Genomic DNA, 24,994 nt, shown 5'->3' with positions numbered 1-24,994 from the left:
AAATATTTAGAAGCAAAAAATAATCAGAACTGCCAGTAATTTGAACTTCGTGGCAGTCCAGCAAATAGGGAGTTAAAGAAGAAATATTCACCCAGACCAATAGGAGCGGCAGAGATGGACTGGGAGATTCTATATTTGCATGCAGCTAAACTGGAAGGAACAACTGGGAGCAAGACAGACTGGAAAACCCAGGGTTCCAGCATGGGGAAATGAAGCCTCAACACTTCTGACTGAAAAACCTGTGGGAGTTTCAGGGGCAGGAGATTCTCAGCCTCCCAGGAGAGTTTGTTGGAGAGACCCACTGGGTCATAAAATGTACACAAACTCATTCACCCAGGAATCAGTCCCAGGACTGCCCAATTTGCTTGTTGTTAGAGTAGAAAGTGACTGAAAGCCTGACAAGAGCTCACCAAGTGGCATAGTTCCCTCTCAGACCCTTCCCCCACATAAGGCACCACAGCACAGCCACATGGGTTGCCCTGTCCTGACAAATACCTAAGGCTCTGCCCCTTACCCTATAACAGGCAGGCTCAGACCAAAAAATATGGCCCAAATGAAAGAACAGATAAAAACTCCTATCAGATGCAGAGTTCAAAACACTGGTAATCAGGATACTCACAAAAATGGTTGGATATGGTTGCAAAATAGAGGAAGAGGTGAAGACTATGCAAAGTAAAAGAAAAGTATACAGTGAACCAACAGTGCAGTGAAGGAAATCAGGGCTCAAATCAACAATTTGGAACAGAAGGAAGAAATAAACATTCAGGCAGAACAGAATGAAGAAATAAAAATTCAAAAATATGGGGAGAGGCTTAGGAACCTCTGGGGACAACTTTCAATGTTCCAACATACAAATTATAGGGATGCCAGAAGGAGAAGAGGAAGACAAAAATTTGAAAGCATAATGAATTTTTCCTGATGTGGCAAAGGTAATAGACTTCCAAGAAGCTCAGAGAGTCCCAAAGAAGTTGCACCCAACAAAGCACATGCCAAGGCACATAATAATTACATTACTCAAGATGAAAGATGAGAGAATCTTAAAACCAGCAAGAGAAAAGGAGAGAGTTACCTACAAAGGACTTCCCATAAGACTATCAGCCAATTTCTCAAAAGAAACCTTGCAGGCAAGAAGGGGCTAGAAGAAGTATTCACAGTCAGGAAAGGCAATGACCTACATCCAAGATTACCAGCAAAGCTATCATTTAGAATGGAAGGGCAGATAAAGTGTTTCCCTGATAAGGTCAAGTTAAAGGAGTTGTTCATCACCAGTCCCTTATTATATGAAATGTTAAAGGGACTTATCTAAGAAAGATAAAAAACTGTGAACAGTAAAGTGACAACAAAGACAATTATCAACAATTAAACCTAAAAAAAACAGAACAAAACAGAGTCACAAATTCGGCCACTATGGAGGTATAGGTGGAAATACTGTACCTCCTCGCACAACCAAGTTTAAGGACAGCAAAGATTTAGAAATCAAAACAGACAGAAAATTGAACAGTACTGAAGTCCGACAACAACAAACCATTTATGCAGACTGGTAAGGGGCGAGGTCAGCAGCCGGTGGAGAGGGCTTGTGGCAGAAAAAAGTGGCCGGACAGACCCAGGCATGCAGGTGGCATTTGGCAGATCCCAGGTGTGGGGTGGCAATGGGCAGACCCAGTGAAGGCACAAGGCAGCTGGGTAACAGCGGTAACACATTCACATCCAGATAAATCAGGCAAAGGCATGAGCAGTGAGACAGACCGCACAACCCAGGGCTCCAGTGACAGGAATTAAAGCCTAACAGCACTGCTTAGAAAAACTTTTGGGGGGTTGAGGTGCCGGGAGACACTTCTAGCCTCATAGGATAATTCATTGAAGAGACTCACAGGGTCCTAGTACAAACACAAGCCCACACACATGGAAACCAGCACCAAAAGGGCCCAATTTGCTTGTGGGAAGCAGCAGAGGGGACCGAAATTCGAGAAAGCAGAACAAAAGCCATTGCTCCCTCTCTGACCCAGTGCCATGGGTTGCCCCGCCCTGGTGAACACCTAAGGCTCGGCCCCTCAAACATAACAGGCGTGACCTAACCAAAACATTATGGTTCAAGCAGAAAAACAGTTCAAAGTCCCAGAGCCAGTACTTCTAAGTGATCAAGAGATAGCTAACCTATCAGATGTACAGTTCAAAACACTGGTGATCAGGATGCTCACAGAACTGGTTGATTTTAGTCACAAATTAAAGGAACAAATGAAGGCTAAAGTTATTGAAACGAAGGGAAATGCACAGGGAACCAATAGTGATGGAAACAAAACTGGGACTAAAATCAATCGAGTGGACCAAAAGGAAGAAAGAAATGACCAAACAGAAAAGAATGAAAAAACAAAAATTCATGAAAATGAGGAGAGGCTTAGGAACCTCCATGACATCTTTAAATGTTCCAACATCCGAATTACATGGGTACCAGAAGGGAAGAGGAAGAGCAAGAAGTAGAAACCTTATTTGAACAAAGAATAAAGGAGAGCTTCCCCAATCTGTCAAAGGAAATAGACTTCCAGGAAGTCCAGGAAGCCCAAAGAGTTCCAAAGAAGTTGGACCCAAGAAGGAACACAACAAGTCACATCATAACTACATTAACTAAGATTAAAATGAAGGAGAGAATTCTAGAAGCAGCAAGAGATAAGGGGACAGTCCCTAACAAAGGAGTTCCCATCAGACTGTCAGCAGATTTCTCAGAAGAGACCTTACAGGCAAGAAGGGGCTGGAAAGAAGTATTCCAAGTCATGAAATCCAAAGACCTACATCCAAGATTGCTCTATCCAGCAAAGCTTTTCATTTAGAATGGAAGGGCAGATAAAGTGCTTCTCAGATAAGGTCAAGTTCAAGGAGTTTCATCATCACCAAGCCCTTTATTATATGAAATGTTAAAGGGACTTACCTAAGAAAAAGAAGATAAAAAAGATGAACAGTGAAAGGACAGCAAACTCACACTTATTAACAACCACACCTAAAACAAAAGCAAACTAAGAGGACAGCTAGATCAGGAACAGAACCATAGAAATGAAGATAACATGGAGGGTTAGCAATAGGGGAGTGGGAGGAGTAGAAGGGGGGAGAAGGTACAGAGAATAAGTGCATAGATGGTAGGTAAAAAATAGACCGGGGAGAGCAAGGATAGTGTGGGAGATGTAGAAGCTAAAGAACTGTGACAGATAGACATGAACTGAAGGGGGGATGGGGGAGGGGTGTGCAGGATGGGGGGAATGAAGGGTCTTTTTTCATTACAGAATGACAACTGTAATGGCATAATCAATAAAATATATTTAAAAAAACCAAAAATAAACTAAGCAAACAACCAGAAGAGGAACAGATTCCCAGAAATAGAGATTGCATGGAGGACTATCAGTGGGAAGTGGGAGGGGGAGAATTGAGGAAAAAGTACAGGGAATAAGAAGCATAAATGGTAGATAGAAAATAGAGGGAGGTTAAGAATGACACAGGAAATGGAGAAATCAAAAAACTTATGTGTAAGACCTACAGACATGAACTAAGGGGAGGGAATGTGGGTGGTAGGAGGGTGCAGGGAAGAAGGGAATAAAGGGGAGAAAAAGATGGGACAACTCTAATGGCATAATCAATAAAATACATTTAAGAAAATAAAAAAGCAATGGTATATATAGATACAATGTACTAGTATCTGTCCATAAAAAAATAAAAGATAAAATCTTACCATTTGTGACACCATAAATGGACCTAGAAGATGTTAAGTGAAACAAGTCAGAGGACAGATATGTGATCTCACTTGTATATGGAATCTGGGGAACAAAATAAGCAAAATAGAAACAGACTCAAAGATACAAGAGTTTAGACTGATGGTTACCAGAGGGAAAGGTTTTGGGGGGATTTGGTGAAAAAGTTGAAGGGTCTAAGAAGTGGAAATCAAAGAATAGTCATAGGGATGTAAAGCATAGTATAAGAAATATAGTCAGTAATATTGTAATAACTATATATGGTACAAAATGGGTACTTGAAATATTAGGGAGATCACTTTGTGTAAAGTATATGATTGTCTAACCATTATACTGTACACCTGAAACTAATACAAAATAATATTGAATGTAAACCGTAGCTGAAAAAAATTTTTTTCACTTTGTTTTTTAATATATTTTATTGATTATGCAATTGTCCTATTCACCCCCTTCATTCCCCTCCACTCTGCACACCCCCTCCCCCACCACTCCCCCCTTTAGTTTATGTCCACATGTCAGAAGTTCTTTAGATTCTGTATTTCCCATACTATTCTTGCCCTCCCCCATCTATTTTCTACCTACCATCTATGCTACTTATTCTCTGTAGCTTCTTCCCCCTTCTCCTCCTCCCACTCTCCCTTTGCTAACTCTCTATGTGATCTTCATTTGTATGGTTCTGCTCCTGATCTAGCTGTCTGCTTAGTTTGCTTTTGTTTTAAGTGTGGTTGTTAATAAGTGTGAGTTTGCTGTCCTTTCACTGTTTATATCTTTTATCTTCTTTTTCTTAGATAAGTCCCTGTAACATTTCATATAATAAAGGGCTTGGTGATGATGAAACTCCTTGAACTTGACCTTATCTGAGAAGCACTTATCTGCCCTTCTATTCTAAATGAAAGCTTTGCTGGATAGAGCAATCTATCCATATACCTTGGATGTAGGTCTTTGGATTTCATGACTTGGAATACATCTTTCCAGCCCCTTATTTCTTTTGAGAAATCAGCTGACAGTCTGATGGGAACTCCTTTGTTAGGGACTGTCCCCTTATCTATTGATGCTTCTAGAATTCTCTTCTTCATTTTAATCTTGGCTAATGTAATGATGATGTGCCTTGGTGTGTTTCTTCTTGGGTCCAACTTCTTTGGCACTCTCTGAGCTTCATAGATTTCCTGGAAGTCTATTTTTTTTTTTTTTGCCAGATTGAGGAAGTTCTCCTTTATTATTTGTTTAAATAAGGTTTCTACTTCTTGCTCTTCCTCTTCCCTTCTGGTACCCATGTAATGCAGATGTTGGAACATTTAAAGATGTCATGGAGGTTCCTAAGCCTCTCCTCATTTTCATGAATTTTTGTTTTTTCATTCTTTTCTGTTTGGTCATTTCTTCCTTTTGGTCCACTCGATTGATTTTAGTCCCAGTTTTGTTTCCATCACTATTGGTTCCCTGTGCATTTCCCTTCGTTTCAATAACTTTAGCCTTCATTTGTTCCTTTAATTTGTGACTAAAATCAACCAGTTCTGTGAGCATCCTGATTACCAATGTTTTGAACTGTGCATCTGATAGGTTGGCTGTCTCTTGGTGGCTTAGAAATTGGCTCTGGAGCTCTGAGCTGTTCTTGAGCCATAATGTTTTGGTTAGGTCACACCTGTTAAGTATGAGGGGTGGAGCATTAGGTGCTCACCAGGGCGGGGCAACCCATGGTGCTGGGGTGTGATACTGTATGTGGGGGCGGAGTCAGAGAGGGGCAGTAGCGCTTGTTCTGCTCTCTCAGGTTTCAGTCCCCTCTGCTGCTTCCTACAAGCAAACCTGGCCCCCCTGGTGCCGGCTTTCAGGTGTGTGGGCCTGTGCACCCTCCGGGACCCTTTGGGTCTCTCCAACAAACTTTATGAGCCTGGGAGGTTCTCCTGGCACCTCGACCCCAAAAGTCTTTCCAATTGGTGCTTTCAGGCTCTAATTCCCGTTACTGGGATCCTAGCCTGCATGGTCTGTCTCACTGCTCGCTCTTTTGCCTGGTTTATCTGCACACAAATGTGTGACTGCAGTCACCCAGCTGCCTTGCCTTCTCACTGGGTCTGCCTGTTGCCACCCCATGCCTGGGATCTGCCAACCACTGCCTGTGTGCCTGGCTCCGTCTGGACGATTTTTCCTGCGCAACCCCGCTCTACCAGCCACTGACTCCTCCCCTCTTACCAGTCTGGCTGAATGGTTCGTTGTTGTCGGACTTCCATACAGTTTAATTTTCTGTGTTTTGGTTGCGTTTTTGTTACTAAAACTTTGTTGTCTTTAAACTTGGTTGTACAAGGAGGTACAGTGTTTCCACCTACACCTCCATTTTGGCTGGAAGTCAAAAAATATATTTTAATATATTGGAATTCCATGAATATAAGCTATGTTTCCATGTATTTGTCTTCTTTAATTTCTTTCTCTGGTGGTTTTTGTTTTTGTTTTTTAGTTTTCATTGTTCAAATCTTTCACATTCTTGATTAATTCCTAAGTATTTTATTTTTTTTGATCTTATTGTAAATGGAATTGTATTAATTTCCTTTTCACATTGATCATTGTTTATATATAAAAATGCAACTGATTCATGTGTGTTGACTTAGTATCTTGCTACTTTGCTCAATAAAAATTGTTTATCCTAACAATTTTTTGTAGACTGAGGATTTTTTAAATTTAATATCATACAATCTATGAACAGAGATGATTTTACTTCTTCCTTTCCAATTTGGCTGCCTTTTGTTTCCTTTTCTTGCCTAATTGTTCTGGCTACATCATCTAGTACTATATGTCAAATAGAAGTAGCAAAAGCAAACATCTTTGGGTTGTTCCTATGCTTAGAGAGAAAGCTTTCAGTCTTACCATTGAGTATGATGTTGGCTGTGAGGTTTTCATGTATTGCTTTTTTCACATTGAGGTAGTTTCTCATATTTCTTGTTTGTTAACTTTTTTTTATTCTAAAAGAATGTTGACTTCTGTCAAATGCAATTTCTGTCACAATTGAGATGATCATGCATTTTTTTCCTTCATTCTGTTAATGTGGTGCATTATGTTAATCAGTTTTATGTGTTGAAACATCCTTGCCTTTCATGAACAAATTTCATTTGGTCATGTTTTATAATTATTTTAATATGCTACTGAACTTGTTGCTTATATTTTGTTGAGAATTTTTTGCATTAATATTTATAAGAGGTTAGACTGGTTTTTGTTTCCTTGTAGTATCTTTATTGGATTTGGCTTCGGGATAATGCTGGCCTCAAAAACTGAGTTAAGAAATGTTTCCTCCTTTTTAATTTTTTGGAAAAGTTTGAGAAAGATTGATGTTAGCTGTTCTTACATGTCTGATAAAATTCACCAGCAAAGCTGTCAGGTCCATGGCTTTTCTTTGCCAAGATATTCTTTGGTTTAGTGATACTATCTCTGTACTAGTTATAGATCTATTTGGATTTTCTAATTTTTCATGACTTAGTTTGAGTAGGTTTTATGTTTCTAGGAATTTGTTCATTTCATATAGGTTATCCAATTTATTTTCATACAATTGTTCATCATATTCTTAATAATCCTTGCAGAATCGGTGGCTCCACTTTCATTTCTGATTTTAGTAATTTGAGTCTTCTCTTTTTCTTCTTAGTCTACCTAGCTAAAGTTCTGTCAGTTTTGTCAACAAAAATCACTTTTGTTGATCTTTCAAAGAACCAGTTTTTGGTTTCATTGATTTTTCTCTACGTATTTCATTTACTTAATCTTTATTATTTTTGCCCTGCTAGCTTTGGGTTTAGTTTAGGTGGTTGATTTGATATCTTTCTTGGTTTTTAATCTAAGAGTTTATAGCTTTAAATTTTCCCCTTAACACTGCTTTCATTGTATCCCATAATTTTGATATGCTGTATTTATATTGTTATTCATCTGTATATTACACTTTCCCTTTATGATTTCTTCTTTGATCTATTGGTTGTTTAATAGTCTGTTATTTAATATTCACAAAAGTGTAAATTTTTTAGTAACTTTTTAAATTGTTGTTCCAATACAGTTTTCTGCCTTATTCCCCACCCCTCCCCGTGTAAATTTTCCAATATTTTTTTTGTTAGTGATTTCTGGCTTCATCTGTGGCTTATATTCTAATGGAGGGAAGGGGAAACTCAAATGGTATGAAGAAAAGGCAGGGTTAAGGGAATAGGAAATTCCTTGTTTGGACAGATGATGATTGCTCTTTTACCAGAGAGTCAGAGAAATTCCCTGATAAGTTAATGTTTGAACAGAGATCGTAAGGAGATGAAGGAGAGAGCCTTGTAGGAAAAAAAGATGAAGAAGCCCTAAGGTTGAAAGCATGTTTGGCATTTAGAAGAAATTCAAAGGAGCAAGTGTAACTAGAATGAGTGAGTGAGGAAGAAAGTGGTAAGAATCAGGAGTCAGAAAAGTATTGGGAAGGGTAGCCAGATCAAATAAGTCTTCAAGGACTTCATTTTTACTCTGAATTGAGAAGCCATTGGAGGATGTTAAGCAAAGGTAGGCCATGTGCTTTGAAACTTATGTTTAAACTCATTGTGCCTGCTGTGTTAAGATTAGTAGAGGGACAAAGATGAAGGCAGGGAAATTAGTCACACTATAGCAATAATCAGGGCAAAAATAATAATAGTGGCTTAGACAAGGATAGTAGCAGTGCAAGTGGCAAGGAGTGGTTGGATTCTGGACAGATCTTGAAGGTAGGATTGCATATGGAGTGTCAGGGGTAAAAATGAGAGTAGAAAGGTGATGCCCAGTATTTTTGGTCTAAACTGGAATAGTGGAATTGCCATTACCTAACATAGGGAAGACTGAAAGAGTAACAGGTTTGGAGCAGGAAGAAAGGGGTTCAGAGTTTGGATTTTAACATGTTAAGTTTGATACGCTTTTTAGATATCTGATTGGAGTTACTGAGTAGGCAGTTTAACATGAGTTCCTGGACTAAAGGAGTAAGCCAGATTTAAATTTGGGATGTAAATTATATTTAAGCATGGGACTGGTAGAAGTTACCTAGTGTATGAGCACAATAAGAAGAAGAGATGCTGAACCCTGTGGCACTCCAACATTTAGAGATGGTGGATATGAGTAGTACTCAGCAGAAGAGACTGAGAAGGGGAGTGTTCAGTAACACAGAAGGAAAACCAAGAGAGCATGGTATCTTAGAAACCAGGTAAAGAAAATGTCAGTGAGAACTGCTCATGGTGGATTGAGGAATATGAGGACTGAGGATTTATTATTGAATGTTGGCAACAGATCATTAACAACCTTGATAAGCTATGTTGGTAGAGAAGTGGGTAAAAGGATTCTGTTGAAGAGAATTAGGGGAAAGGAATTAGAATTTTGCTATAAAGTTGAGCACAGAAATAGGGCAACACTTGGAGAAGGACAGGTTGGAGCCAAGAGAGGTGATGCTTTGTCTTTTATTTTTTTAATGAGAGAAATAATATGGTTGTATACTGGTGGAAATTATCTAATACAGAGGCAAAAATGGACTCAGGCAAAAGAAGGGACAGTTAGTGGAATGATATTCTTGAACAGGTGAGAGAGGATACTTAAATAGAGGAGTTAGCTTACATAAGACAGAAAATATGAGTACACATGAAGGTCTTCAGTTGCAGATGAGATGTGAGTATATGAATGTTTTTGTCTTGATTCTTCCATTTTCCCTGAAATCAGAAGCAAAGTTAGTAGTTGAGACTGAGCAGAAGACTGAGAAGGAAGGAAATTATGAGTCCCAGCTAGATATTTCTAAAAGAAAATTAATTTTACAGTCATCCTTTGGTAACCCATTCTAGTATTTTGCAGCCCTTATCTGCTCTGTGAAACCCGTAAGCATTAATTTAAAACAAATAAATCAAGAGTAATAATTAACTAACAGTTGTTGAATATTTGTGCCACACACACTATGAGGTAAGGACTGTTATTATTCCTGTTGTACAAAAAAGTAAACAGATGCTTAGAAAGTTTAAGGTACTTGCCCAAAGTCTGAAAACTATTACATGACAGTAGTGAGACTTAAACTTCAATATGCAAAAATAAGAATTTATAGCAAAAATAAATTGGAGAATGTATGTTCAGATTATGTTTAAAAACAAATAAAAACTAAAGGTTAAAACTTAGGGGTAGAATAGAAAAACTCAGTTGAAAGCAAAAGGAATAAAAAGGATCTCTAAACTAGTATATAATCATCTGGAAATATTTCCATTTCTCCAAAGTTTCATAGAAACATAACTATTATATTTTTATTTGAAAAGGATCTCTGGAAGATCACCTTTCTGCTTTGTTTCCCTATGCTTAATAAATAATTGTTTCTGGTGAGACCCAAAGGTTTAGATATAATTATTCTCAGGATTAAATGATGGATTTGTTTGTTTGTTAATCTCTGTAGATAGATACTGCTTAGAATTTTTAAAATATATTTTATTGATCATACTATTACAGTTGTCCCATCTTTTTCTCCCCTTTCTCGCCCTCCACCCTGCACCACCCCTCCCTCCAATGTTCCCTCCACTTTAATTCATGTCCATGGGTCATACATATAAGTTCTTTGGCTTCTCCATTTCCCATACTATTCTTAACCTACCCCTGTCTATTTTCTACCTACTATTTATGCTTCTTATTCCCTATACTTTTTCACCCATTCTCCCTCTCCCACTCCCCACTGATAACCTTCCATGTGATCTCCATTTCTGTGACTCTATCCCTGTTCTAGTTATTTGCATAGTTTGTTTTTGTTTTGTTTTTTAGGTTCAGTTGTTGATAATTTTGAGTTTGTTGTCACTTCACTGTTCAGTTTTTGATCTTCTTTTTCTTAGATAAGTCCCTTTAACATTTCCTATAATAAGGGACTGGTGATGATGAACTCCTTTAACTTGACCTTATCTGGGAAGCACTTTATCTGCCTGCCCTTCAATTCTAAATGATAGCTTTGCTGGATAGAGTAATCCTGATGTAAGTCATTGCCTTTCATGACTTCAAATACTTCTTTTCAGTACCTTCTTGCCTGTAAAGTTTCTTTTGAGAAGTCAGCTGATAGTATTACGGGAACTTCTTTGTAGGTACCTGTCTCCTTTTCTCTTGCTGTTTTTAAGACTCTCTCCTTATGCCTTGGCTGTTGTAACTTAGTGGGTAGAGGGGTCACCGGTTCGATTCCCAGTCAAGGCACCTGCCTAGGTTTCGGGCCAGGTCCCCAGTGGTGGTTGCGCAAGAGGGAACCACACACTGATATTTCTTTCCTTTTCTTTCTCTCTTTCTTCCCTTCTCTCTAAAAATAAATAAATAAAATCTCTTAAAAAATAGATTCTTTCCTTATCTTTAATATTGGGTAATTTAGTTATGATATGTCTTGGTGTGTTCCTGCTTTGGTCCAACTTCTTTGGGACTCTCTGAGCTTCCTGGACTTGCATGTCTATTTCCTTACCAGACTAGAGAAGTTTTCCTTCATTATTTTTTCAAATCCATTTTCAATTTCTTGCTCTTCGTCTTCTTCTGGCACCCCAGTGATTGGATGTTGGAACTTTTAAAGTTGTCCCAGAGGTTCCTAAGCCTCTCCTTATATTTTGAATTCTTGTTTCTTCAATCTGTTGTGGTTGAATGTTTATTTCTTCTTTCTCTTCCAAATGGCTGATTTAAGTCCCAATTTCTTTCTTTGCACTGTTGGTTTTCTGTATTTTTTTCTTTATTTCACTTTGTGTAACTTACACTTTTTCCTTTCTTTTGTGTGTTTATTCAGTCATTTCTGTGAGCATCCCGATTACCAGTATTTTGAACTCTGTATCTGATAACTGGCTAACTTCTCATCACTTAGTTCTTTTTCTGGAGTTTTGATCTGTTCTTTCATCTGGACCATATTTCTTTGTCTCAGCACACCTGTTAAGTTTTAAGAGGCAGAGCCTTAGGCATTCACCAGGGCAGGAGTCACTGTGGCACTGTATGTGGGGCAGGAGTCAGAGAGGAAACAGTGCCACTTGCTCGGCTCTTACACTACTTTATGTCACTTTCCTCACTACCCACAAGCAAATTGGACGCTTCTGGTGCTGATTTCCAGGTTAATGAGTTTGTATAAGTTTTAGGACCCCATGGGCCCCTCCAATAGTCTCCTGTGACACTGGGATTTTCTCCTGCCCCTGCAACCACCACAGATTTTTACAGTCAGAGGGTATGAGGCTTAATTTCCCAGTACTAGAATCCTGGGTTGTGCAGTCTGTCTCACTCCCCAGTTGTTCCTCCCAGTGTATCCACATGGGAATGTCAGACTCTTTGGCCCACCGCCTCCACCTTGCCACACATCCTGTCTGCCCCAGCTGCCCATCTCCACCCCTTCTACCAGTCTGGATGAATGTTTCTTCTTTAACTCCTTGGTTGTCAGATTTCCATACAGTTCAATTTTCTGGCAGTTCTGGTTGTTTTTTTAAGTTAGTTGTTGTTCTTCTTTTGGTTGTGAGAGGAAGCAAAGAGGGTATCTACCTCCACCTTCATCTTGTCCAAAAGTCCTAGAATTTCCTGGTTAAATTTTTTAAATGACCTTTTTAACTATATTACAATCAGTAATTTTAAGACTATCTAAAATCTATTTTTATTAATATACTTAGAAAAAAATACTTGTTTCTCAGTTACCAGGTCTGACAGCAGCATTTAGGAAGACAAATAAATGATATGTTCAAACACTTTATTGTGAAATTGCAGATACAATCTTTTCAGTTTCTAATGCCCACACCCTGGGTTTTGTTTTCTTGAACAATAATCTTTGGCAAGACTGAACTAAGCATTTTAGACACACTTAAAATTAAAGCATAGTTTTTTGTGACTTAGGTTAAAATATTCTAATATATAGTTTAAAATGTTAAATGTTTAGTTTCCAGGAGTTTAATACACATATTTTTGTTGTTGTTGCATCGGACATTATATTTTAGGAGTCGCCTAAAGAAAGACTATGATGATTTCAGAAGACAGCCTGATCATGATAAATTTACTAGAGAACTGTGGACTACTGAAGAAGGTGAGGGAGATCCTGGAAAAGAATCTCCTAAAGTAGAAGTCAATAAATCTATAGACTCAAAAGAACCTCCAGATATCCTGGAGAAAGATCACTTTGATTCAGGTAGGCATTGAAACTTTTTAAAGAATCAATACTAAAAGCACAGGGAAGTTTCAGTATATTTTATGGAGTTAAAAATAACCTGGTTAGTGCCCTGGCTGGTGTAGCTCAGTGGATTGAGTGCAGGCCTGCGAACCAAACAACCGCGGTTTGATTCCTAGTCAGGGCACATGCCTGGGCTGCAGGCCAGTTCCCTGTGGGGAACGCACCAGAGGCAACCATACATTGATGTTTCTCTCCCTCTCTCCTTCCCTTCCCCTCTAAAAATAAATAAATAAAATCTTTTAAAAAATAACCTGGTTAGTGAAGTATATTGATTGGGGAAAGCTGATGTTTTAAAAGTGTACTGTGTCCTAAAATGTTGTTTGAAGTCATTATTACATTTCTAGGAGTTTCTGGGGCCAGTGCCTACCTCCAAACTATAGGTATGTCATTGCTCATTACAAACCACACATCCTTGATTTATAATTCCTTTGAGATAAGTTCATCCTCTTCTTTTTTAAATTTTTATTTTTCAAGATTGCATTTATTTTTAGAGAGGGGAAGCGAGGGAGAGAGGGAGAGAGAGAGAGAGAAGTCAGTGTGTGGTTGCCTCTCACACACCCCCTACTGGGGACCTGGCCAGCAACCCAGGCCTTTGCCCTGATGGGAATCAAACCAGTGACCCTTTGGTTTGCAGGCCAGGACTCAGTCCACTGAGCCACACCAGCCAGGGCCCCTCTCCTTATTATCACTGTTTTTCAAGCACTATTTGTAATGTTTGCTTTAAATGGAACTTGACAAGTCCCTAATACTGTGAAAGTTTTTTTTATGTGGAATGATCAAATTTGACAGCCTAATGAGACCTGAGTGGTCATATCATTCTAATAAGGGGGCTGTGTTAGATTATCTGTAATTTATTCAGTGCATAAGATTATATTATTCTATAAGTCTAATTAAGTACTTTGGTTATAAAAGAGGGTTAGAATTAAAATTTATGGTTAGAAATGAATTAACCTGTTTTTTAACCTATTGTTTTTGGTAAATTGAAAAAGAGTAACTTCTTATCAATCCAGTTTGACCAGATATGAATATAAATTTTTTACTATAGGAACAATTAAAAACCAATAAAAGCTCTATACTTCTCATCCTTTAGAATGTTTAAAAATAGAATACAATGAAAAACCATCTCTCTTTGATATTAAGATTCCCCTATGAAGAAGAGAATGAGACTAGATTTGTTTTCAGAATCTAAATTCTGAGCCATAATTGCTGGCTTGAACTCTTTAAAATATGTAAAATTTCCTTTTGTACTTACATGGTCAGCAGAATTAACAAAAGTTGACCAAATATAATTTTTTCATTAATAATAGGTTGTTCTTGAAAATGTTTATGATATCAAGGTTACCATGTCAAAAGATCATATTACCTTAACTCCATCAGTGGCGCTGAGACTTTTGAATCACCCCATAGATTTCTTAATAAATTTTCAGCTCAGAGATTGACTCTCTGAGTCAATTGGTCTTTTCGTATTGGTCTTATTACTATTCACTTGCTGCTTATATTAACAAAACTGCTTGTTTTATCATTTTTAGCTGATATGAAATTGTCAGAAATAGATTTTCCTATGGCCAGAAGCAAGTTGTTGAAAAAGGAATTGCCTTCTAAAGATGTACTGAAGACACTGCCTAAAACACTCAAGCGACAGTTTAAACAAATTAGTCATCTGGATGATAGCACAAAAGAACTTTCTCCAAGGAAGAAAGCAAAATTAAGCACAAGTGAGACAACAGTTGAGAATGCAGAAGATGATATGCAGATTGACTGTTTGGATGAACCAAACCACACAGAGCCACTGATTCCAGAGTCGTTCGCCTCAATGGATTCAACACCAGTGTCTACTCTCCAGAAAGGGACCAAACCTATTCAGGCCTTGCTTGCAAAGAATATTGGGAACAAAGTGACCTTAACAAATCAACTGCCCCCCTCCACAGGCAGAAGTGCTTCTTCTGTGGAAAAATCAGTTATATCTCCTCCAGAAGCAAGCCCCATAAAGCCAGCATTGACCTGCCACACCAGTAAAAAAGGCCCTTTACAGATGGTATACAAAATGCCCTGTGGCCAGTGGTTGCCCATAGACCTTCATAACAGCTCTGTAAAGATTCAGATGCAACCTGTGCTAGATCCTAAAACAGGAGAAAAAATCATGCAGCAGGTTCTCATTTTGCCTAAGAATTTTGTGATTCAGCACAAAGAAGGGAGAGCAGTTGCAAAAGAAATACCACCACTTCAACAAAAAGGTTCAGAGCAACATTTATCTTTCCAGCAGACAGCAAATGTGAATTCTTCAGCATCAGTTCTTGTGAAGTCAACAGGAACTGTTTCTTCTACCCATCTACCTAATGCAGTTTTCAACAAGACAATTACATCTTTGTCAAATATAAGTAATGCTAGATCACAGCCTTTGTCGCCTGTAACCTCCGTAAGTAATTTATTGACACCACCAGTTAAGAATAGCCAGAGTGAGGTAGGAAAAGTCAAGAATGCAGTCTCAGCAGCCACATTCCCCCAGTCCATTGCTTCACCCACAGTTTCAACAGTTCAGCCTCTGTTATCAGCAACAACACTAAGTGGATCTGCAAATCCCAGTAGCTCCCTCAACTGTTTTGCACAACAAACTGCTGATTCTTCTGAAGCAAAGCAAGAACTGAAGACTGTTTGTATAAGGGATTCACAGTCAATTCTTGTTAGGACACGAGGCGGGAACACTGGAGTTGTAAAAGTACAGACAAATTCAGAACAAAATTCACCTAACAGTTTACCTTCAAATTCAGTTTTCACTTTTTCTCCTCAGCTTCAGGCATTTCTGGTGCCAAAACCAACAACTTCATCATCCTCTGCTTTTCCACCAGTAGCTGGAATGACAACTACATCTAGTCTCCCACCTTTTGGCCAAACGCCGACTTCTGTTTCCATTCCAGCTGGCTTTAATTCATCCACGGGGAAAAATCTCAAACTTACATTAGGCCAACCTTGTGGTAATTTGGGCCACATGGTAGATAAGACTTCACACATGCCCTCTTCTCCCTTAAAGCCCCCTGTTTCCTCTGGTATTCTGCTACCATCAACAGCAAATAGTTCAGTAAGTGTAATTGGCCTGTCAACAGGAAATTTTGGACAAACCAATGCAAATGTTGCTCATACTTCAACTAAACAGCAACAAGTAGATTATATCACCAAAAGTTTCCCTGCTACAAGATCAGAAGCAACAGCAGCAACAAATGGAGATGTAATCGGTGGAACTGCAGTTCAGAAAGTTATGCTGGTGTCAGCTCCATCTGTTCTTTCTTCTGGCAGTGGGACTGCAATCAGTGTGACACCTGCACCAACACCTACAGGTGTTCCTGGTCAGAAGTTAGTTTTTATTAATGCTCCAGTTTCCAGTGGCACTTCAACTATTGTGGCAGAACCATTAAAACAAACTCTTCCTCCCCCCTTGAATAAAACATATGTTAAGACTCCAGAGCAGCCCCAAATAGTACTTATTCCATCTACAGTGGGAGCACCAATAAAAATAAATTCATCACCAACTGTGTCTCAGATAAGAGATGTGAAAATTGGACTAAACATAGGGCAAGCAATTGTAAATACTTCAGGCAGTGTGTCAGCTATACCATCAATTAACATATTGCAAAATTTAACCCCAAAAGGAGAAGAAAAAAATACCAAGGGCTTTGTTTTGCCAGTGTCAACAAGTGGTAATTCAATTCCAGTAAGCTCAAATTTTGTGAGTCAAAATATTACTCCTGTTAATGAATCAGTGGTTTCTACAGCAAGAACAGTAAACATGTTTTCAGTAACAGGAGCAAATGTATCTTTAGGTTCTCTTTCAGTGACCTCAACCTCTGCTTCAGTTGGGACACGGCCTCCTATTTTAGTCAGTGGAAATGATACCTCTTCAAGAATTATGCCTATTTTGTCAAATAGACTTTGCACATCAAATCTCGGAAACACTGTGGCTATATCAACTGTGAAAACAGGACATCTTGCATCGTCTCTTCTGATTTCAACTACACAACCAACGGTGTCTCCTAAATGTTTGACATCAGCTTTGCAAATTCCTGTTAACGTTGCCTTGCCTACCCCTGTGACTGTATCCCCTAAAATAATCAACACGGTTCCACAAGGGGCAACAGTATCAGGAGCCACACGTTCTGTATCTCTTTCTAAAAGACAATCTCGGACTTCTGTCCAGTTTCAGTCACCAGGGATTTCAGCTACAGTGCCAACAAATATAAACACAAATAAACCTCAAATTGAATTGCCATCCCTTTCACCAAGTCCAGGTAAAATAATTAATATTCCCAGTTTTGCTTCTCTGCCAAACCAGCAAATGTCCCCTGCTTTAGTAAAATCAACCTCCAGTTACAGTTCTACTCCAGGGGGCTCTACTATTCATACTGCTACAGTACCATCAAATGTAACTAATGTGGTGGGAGGTCAGTTCAGTGAACCTTATATTCAGCAAAAAATAGTCATTAATACCAGTACACCTTTGGCACCTGGTACTCAGATCATGATTAATGGAACCCGGTTTATTGTTCCACCACAAGGTCTTGGAGCTGGCAGCCATGTTCTCCTTATATCCACTAATCCAAAACATGGACCTCCCTTAGTTCTTAACACTGGCCAAGGCATTCAGCCTACCCCAGTGGATAATCCTGCCCAGAAGATCACACTAGTATCAAATAATTCTTTAAGTGGGCAACCTGTAAAACAATCTCTAAGAACCTCTACAAAAATCGTAAACTCTCTTGGGAATGCAAGTTCTCTACCCCCAGTACATACAACATCACAAATCATAAACACAACTGCTACAGTTTCTGTTCCACCTCCTGTGCCAACGGTGTCATCAACTTCGGTGATTAAGTCTCCTCCAGGTACTCTTTTAGCTAAGACATCTTTGGTTTCTGCCGTTTGCTCTAGTAATCCTCCACTGCCAAGTAGCACTTCAGTATTTCATTTGGACACCTCAGTCAAAAAGTTGTTGGTTAGCCCCGAAGGGGCCATTTTGAATACCATAAGTACTCCAGCATCTAAGGTTTCTTCACTCTCTTCCTCTCTCTCTCAAATTGTATCTGCCAGTCGAAATCCTGCCTCTGTCTTCCCAGCTTTTCAGTCATCTGGCTTAGAGAAGCCCGACACAGCTGCATCTTGAATTTAAACTAAACGAGCCAGTTTTTAAATAATGGGGCATTGTTTTGACTCCCATGTAAATTTTAACTTGATTATACTGTTAAAAACATCCTATACATAGTTGCGTGTGTGTGTGTTTTAATGTATCTTTTCATTAGCTTGCAACAAGGCTTTGTTTTCTTGGGGAGGGAAAAATCTGTTCCATTTCACCCGTTGATATATGTGATATATGTTTTCCGAGGTTGTTTGTTTCAAGTAGACAGACTTTACCTGTCTATATAACAAATTGAGCAAAGTCAAGTTTGACTAGTTGGGAGTAAGCTAGCCTTTTGCACACTTACATTTCTTCTTGTTTCAAGACATGTTTCTTCTTGAATTTGAACTTCGCAATGTGTACCTGCAATATGGTATTCTGTGTCATTAGTGAAACTTATTTTTGTTTCTGTAAAATATATATATATATTTATGCATTGTGAAAATGCAGTCCATGGTGTAAAATTGTACATATTCCTAAATCCCTAATAACCTGTACTAAACTGTATGTACAAAGAACTATGCTGTCTTATTTATGTTTTGTTTACATAATGTATAGTTTTTTAAGTATTTTAGTAATTTTGGACCAGTGAACTGTTAGCAACAATGCAGAAGAATCTGCATATAATAAACTAAGTTGCTGTATTTGTTTGTTTGAATACCATTTTTAAAGTGTGTTCTTGTTCTGTTGAAAGAATATATGATATAAAATGAAGGTAGTCCTTTAAAAAATGGAATCAAGGCTGGGAAATTTGAATTAATAATAGCTACCATTTGTACAAGGCTTTACAGTTTACAAACTACTTTCTTAATCTCATTTGATTTTCATAGTACTCTTGAGAGGGTAAGTGATATGTCCAAGGTCACCCATCTAGTGAGTGATAGAGCCGGTATTTGAACATGATACTTAAAATTCTTTTTCCATGATTTTACATTACTTCTGATATAAAATTTTACTCAAGATTTCATTTTAACTTTTTTTCCCCACCACATTCTACATTAACCAAAATAAGTAATTTTTCAGGTCCATGTATATGCTCTCTGTTTATATACCCCAGATATGTTTTATGAACATTTTTATTTTTAAATAATTTTAGATTTAGAGGAAGTTGCAGTGAGAGTGGTCCCTTTACCCTGGTTTACCCTGATATGTTTATTTTTATATTGAGGTGTTCGTAGTGATTGATTTTCCAATATGATATTTAAAAACATGAATTTTTTAGTTTAGAATAATGAATATGGACATTCAGTTATTTATAAGTACTCAGCTTTTTTTGTTTGTTTTTATCAATTACAAAGCAGTTACTTAAATTCCATTATAAAGCAATTTTTATCGGTCAGCCTATACTCAGGTTTTGACATTGTGGTATTTCAGAATATGCCTCATTTTAAATAAAAGATAAGATTTTATACTTATTGAATCTTTTATTTATGCTCCAAGAGAGTACCTTTACCAATCATGTCTGTTTTCTACCTTGTAGTCACCCTTCATCAGTTTAGAAAGACCATGGATTTCAGGCAGAGGTGGGTGATGTTGAAATGGAATTCAACAATTACATTGTATGTAGTTGGTGCTCAATAAGTGAAAATGTATTTATATATATAATTTTTAAAACAAAACAACTCAAAACTCTCCTTCATCTGAAAAGAATTCTCTAAGCCACTTTCAGAAACTAACTGAATTACCTGTGGTCTAATTTTAATCCCAGTGAGGGACCTAAATTATTAACCACTAACTTTTTTCTAATTTCTAAATCCAAAATTGGAATATGACCTTCAAAGCTCTGCACAATCTGTTAAACCTTTAGAGTGAAGCTCTCCACTTGAACTCAGGGCTTAAATTCTTTAGTCTTTTAAGTTCCTGCTTACCTCTAGCTTCATTTCAACCTATTCTTGTTTGGGGTGATTTGTTTTGTTTTGTTTTGTTTTGTTTTGTTTTGTCCTAGAAAGTTCGAGATATCTCAAGGTCTCCCCAGATGTTCTCTTTGACCCATACATTACAAGTTCTCATTACATATTACATAACTCCTCCTTACCATACCCCAGCCAGCATCATGATATTGCAGTTACTGATTGAGGTCAACAATTGAAAAGGACAGACGGATCACTCCTTCACAACTGTAATAAAATTACTTGTATGCAATGTTTGTTCTTAAAAAGAGACCTTGTGCCCTGACTGGTGTGGCTCAGTTGGTCGGGCATCATCATGCAACACAAAAGGTCACTGGTTCAATTCCCGGTCAGGATACATGCCTGGGTTGTGGATTTGGTGCCCTATCAGGGTGTGTGTGAGGGGCAACAAATCAACCTTTCTCTCCCTTCTCTTCTCTCTAAAAGTAAATCTTTTTTTAAATGAATTTATAAAAAAGACCTTGTCAGGTGATCATCATTGTCACCCCAGCAACTGGCACACAGTAGACATTTGATATATATTTGTTCAGTGAATGAGAAATGTAGGTAGCTCCTTAAATTATTTAAGGTCTAGTTACTTTTTAAAATATCCGTGTTTTACTAGAAATTTGATTCATTTAATGGATTTGTATAATCAAAAGCCAAATTATTTTCCTTTTGCCTCCAGTGTGGTAGATCATGAGAATTTCTGGGATCTTAGCTAACGAGCACAATGTCAGATTCCTCAGTTTTTTTGTGTTCAGTGTTATCATTAATTATTCTTTAAAGGTCATCCATGTAAAGGAAGAAAAGTCAGCACAATACTACCTGAAAGTCTTCTTGGTACTAGATGGGTATGTTTCCACGCCTAATACAGAATCAGGCCATTTAGATATTTATATTCAGTATCATTTAAATGCTAAGTTAAAACATGCTGAAATAATATCTCTCCTGATGTTTTGACTCCTCTCTTCCATTTTTTACAGTTTTTCTTACACAAAAGATAATTTTTGTGATTAGTTAAAAACTATAAATTTTTTTTCTCTATATATATAAATGAAGTACTAAGCGGCTATTTAGATCCCTCCTTCCATTCCAGGCCTCCAATTTTATGGGTAAATTTAATAATTAATTGACCAATAGTTGTATGATTAAAGCAATGCTGATTTTAATATGTATACGAAGATAAATGAAAATGTTTATTAATCTAGTATATCATTGATGTACAGCAGAGAGAGAGTGAATTTAGAAATCTTTAATATTAAAAGCTCAAGAAGGTGGCATGGTCCAAAAGTGATCTAAGAAATTTGGTGGGGGTTTAGTTATCCAAAATTACTTTACTGTAACATAGAAATGATTTACAATTTAAGTCATTCTAGAAGTTGTTTTGCTATCACCTGATCTTGGAGCCTTATTGTTGCTATAATATGTTGTCTGTCCCAGGTATTTTTTTAATTCAACAACTGTTTACTATGCACAGGATGGTGCTTGGTTCTTTCTCTTCCTCCCTTCTTTCTTTTTTAGTTGTTCTTAATAACTGACGGTCATGACATAGTTCAGGTTTTTATAGCTTACTTGGAGACAATCTGAATGTGAGAAACTTCTATAGTTAAAAACAACGTGGAGAAGGGCTAGAGAATCAAAAGTATAGCCATAACTCAGTACTCATTGGCTTCAGAACTCGTCAAACCCTGTAGTAGTTGCATTTTGACTAGAAAAAATGTTTAAGCACTTGGTGCTTGCTAGAACTTGTATGAGTCAGGACACCACCCCACAAGAGTAAAAGCTTCATTGTTCAGTACTCGTGGGTTTCAGCACTCATCATGAGTTCCAGAACTAATTAACGGGTACCAAGGTACCAATGTTGTGTGTGTTTTTTATAGTAATCTTCAACATCACTCTTAAATAATTAACTAGTGTAAATTCATTCTACACATTCATTGAGAACCACATAATACAGAAGGTGTAGGAACAACATAACTAAAATCCTATTCCTATCCTCAACACACACAAAAGAATATAACAAGTTAAAAGTAAATGTCAGAGGAATAAAAGAACACGGAGATTAGCAGGGAGATACTAAAGGTGGTTTTGTGTAAGAGACGACATTTATGCTGGAATTAAAGTATGATTAGAACCAGGCCTGCAAAGACTCAGTCTCAAATGCACAAGGAAGTTAACAATACTATATTGTAAATTTTAAAGGTGCTAAGAGAGTAGATCTTAAAAGTTTTCATCACAAGAAAAAAATTGTGATGAATGTTAACTTTTTGTGGTGATTCTACAGTATGTTGAATTTGCATACACCTAAAACTAATACCATGGTATATCATTTACATCTCAACTTTTAAAAAAAGCACAAAGAGCAATTGAGTTTGAGTAGAATATCATGGGTTAATAGGACCAATGCTTAAAAAATAGTTTTGGGTGATTGAGGAGTGGAAAATATTCTGAAAGTAATTGGGGAGCTACTGAAGCTTATGAGCGAAGGTAGTACACATAAAATAATTAAATTACCTTCAGGATTGCTGTGAGGATCAGATGAGTTAACTTACTTAAAACAATTGACGCAAGGCCACGTGCCACATAATAGTAGCTACTATCATTCAGATGAGTTAACTTACTTAAAACAATTGACGCAAGGCCACCTGCCACATAATAGTAGCTACTATCATTCACCTGACTAGAGACGGGGACCAATTAGGAAGTTTCTAGGTGGGTCAAACAGATAGTGTGAAAACCTGTTACCTGGCAGCAATGATAGCAGTAAAGTAGTGAGAAAATAAAACTCTATCAAGCATAACCTCATTTTATTGTGCTTCACGGATGTTTTGGTATATGTATACATAAATTGAAGGCAAGACCCTACACCAGCAAAAAGCTTGCTACTCTATTGCAGTGGTCTAGAACCAAACCTGCAGTATCTCTGAGGTGTGCTGGTATTCAGACTGAGAGGAATAAAGAAAAGGATTGTTTCAAAGGATTGTTTATTTTTGACTGCATAAAATTTACAGACATTTAAACAGCAAAGAATGTCATGAACAAAGTGTTAATATCCCCCTAAATCAAAGAATTCATTGCTAAACTAATAAAAATACTAATAGGTTTAGTTGAGGATGTGGAGTTTTGTTCAGTGTTGGTATTGGTGGAGTTCTTGTTTTATATTGTTTGTAATTAAAGTGTATTGTCAATATTGGGTTGCTTTTACAGATATCTTCTAATAGTTTATAGTCTATATAAGTGGTCTTTACTGACTTAAATGTCTGTCCCTGATCATATAAAAATTCAATTATGGCTTAAGTAATAGTGGGCCATTTAGTTCAATCTAAATACAATACTTACATGTATCTAATTCTAGAGTGAAGTGGTCTAGAATTTTATTAAAACCATCTAAATCCTCAGAACACTATCTTAGGAATTATGATTCTATCAAACTTCAATTTGAGAAAATACAGCATCAAATAAGTAAAAACAGTTAAACTGAAAGAAGATTGATCTAAATACTATTTTTGAATGAGAAAATACATCTTTCTGTGGATATTAGGGAGTTGACTACTGTAAACCTGACTCAAACCTGCAGGTGACTCAGATGCTTGAGTCCTCACAACTCAACCCCTCCTCTGGGAACCTCATGATTTAGGAAGTGACCTGGTACTCCCTGGCCTCTGCCCAGGGCAGCATGTGGAACAGTGGGCGCCACTTGGGAAAAGCTGGAATTTAAACTTCAGCCAATTTTGTCTGTTGTGATTGATTATTTTCTTTTCTTGTCTCAGCTTTTCTCTCAGCCAGGCTGCCATCCAACTTTCTTGAGCTTTTTTCTCACAGGAGACGATCCAGCCTTTCAAAAAGGAAGGGCTTCTATCCCACTTTTTCTCAAGGCCGCCTTGTAGGAGTCGTACTTCTGATATATACAGCTAATATTGTCATACACTTTGGGAAGTTTCTTCTAGGTTTCTAAGCAGTGAGTTCTTTCTTCAATTGATTAATTATTCTGCAAATTTGCATTACATGTTCTTGATGTAGCCCAGTAAGCAGTATTTGAAATTTTGGTTGGTTTTTGAACTGTGATTTGTCCATATAGATTTCTTCACTGAACTTTTTAAATGGTCCTTGATTTTCTCCTTCAAGCCTTTTTAAAGAAATACTTAATTGGATCAGTATATTCAAATTGACTTCTCATTAACAGTAGAGTAGTTCTCATTTTCTAAAATTTTCTCTTTGATTTCTTGGATTTTGCTTTGATCTCAGTATGTTTCTTTGACCTCAGTATGGTTATCATGTATATATGTAATCTTTTCTAAAGAAAGCAGGCAGCCCTGGCTGGTGTGGCTCTGAGTGCCCCGCCTGAGAACCAAAAGATAGTTGGTTTGATTCCCAGTCAGGGCACATTCTTGGGTTGCAGGCCAGGTCCCCAGTAGGGGGCGCATGAGAGGCAACCACACATTGATGTTTCTCTCCCATCATTCCCCTCTCTCTAGAAATAAATAAGTAAAAATCTTTTTGAAAAATAAAGCAGGCAGACTTTTCATCAGTACTATTTCAGAGATTTTAAGGGGCTCTCTCTATCATTTAAAGACTCTCATTTGTGTTTTCAAATTGTCAAGCATCTTTTGTTTCTGTTTATTTCCCGCACTTTTACTTTTCCAGCTTCTTGTATGGCAGTTTTAGGCTTTCTTCAAAATGAGTGCTTTTATCCAAACCATCCATGATTTCCCTCTGAATTTGTTCTATATTCTTCTAAGATATTTTAATGATGTTCTGTCATCAATAACTTGAGATCGAGGAATTTTAATGCATTTCCAAAACTGTGTCAATCCTTAAAGTTAAGCCATGAAATGAAGGTTTAAGAGCCTCGCTGGTTTCTGGGCGGGGGGGGGGGATTTTTTGGAAAAGTTCTGTAATATTCTCAAATGACAAGTGGATCTATCCAGATTTATAAGTGCTACCTAAGTCAGTGTTTATAACTTCAGAGCACTGGTCTTCACTGGAGGTGACTTGGGGGCTTCACTGATTTGTATAGTCAGTCTAAACTCACTGACTTTAACCCAGGCAGCAAATCTTTGGACTAGCT

At 37.6% G+C, this 24,994-nt stretch overlaps 1 protein-coding gene across 8 annotated transcripts in view; it reads left to right on the top strand.

Annotated features, from left to right (window-relative positions):
* Window positions 1-18,692, top strand: part of KIAA2026 (KIAA2026 ortholog) — a 149,532-nt gene extending 130,840 nt beyond the window's left edge. For 7 of the 8 annotated variants that reach the window (XM_053656388.1, XM_053656389.1, XM_053656385.1 and 4 more), the window contains 2 exons: window positions 12,641-12,828; window positions 14,400-18,692. In XM_053656388.1, the coding sequence (XP_053512363.1) occupies window positions 12,641-12,828; window positions 14,400-18,022 (3,811 nt within the window). In that variant the 3' untranslated portion in view covers window positions 18,023-18,692. The remainder of the gene's footprint in view (window positions 1-12,640; window positions 12,829-14,399) is intronic. The other variant, XM_053656386.1, reaches the window with a different exon arrangement.
* Window positions 18,693-24,994: the final 6,302 nt, after the last annotated feature.

The sequence above is a fragment of the Artibeus jamaicensis genome, unplaced genomic scaffold (genome assembly GCF_021234435.1).
Source record: "Artibeus jamaicensis isolate MK-2021 breed Jamaican fruit bat unplaced genomic scaffold, CSHL_Jam_final scaffold_1964, whole genome shotgun sequence".
Classification (NCBI taxonomy): Eukaryota; Metazoa; Chordata; class Mammalia; order Chiroptera; family Phyllostomidae; genus Artibeus; species Artibeus jamaicensis.
This window is presented reverse-complemented; position numbering and strand designations above follow the sequence as displayed.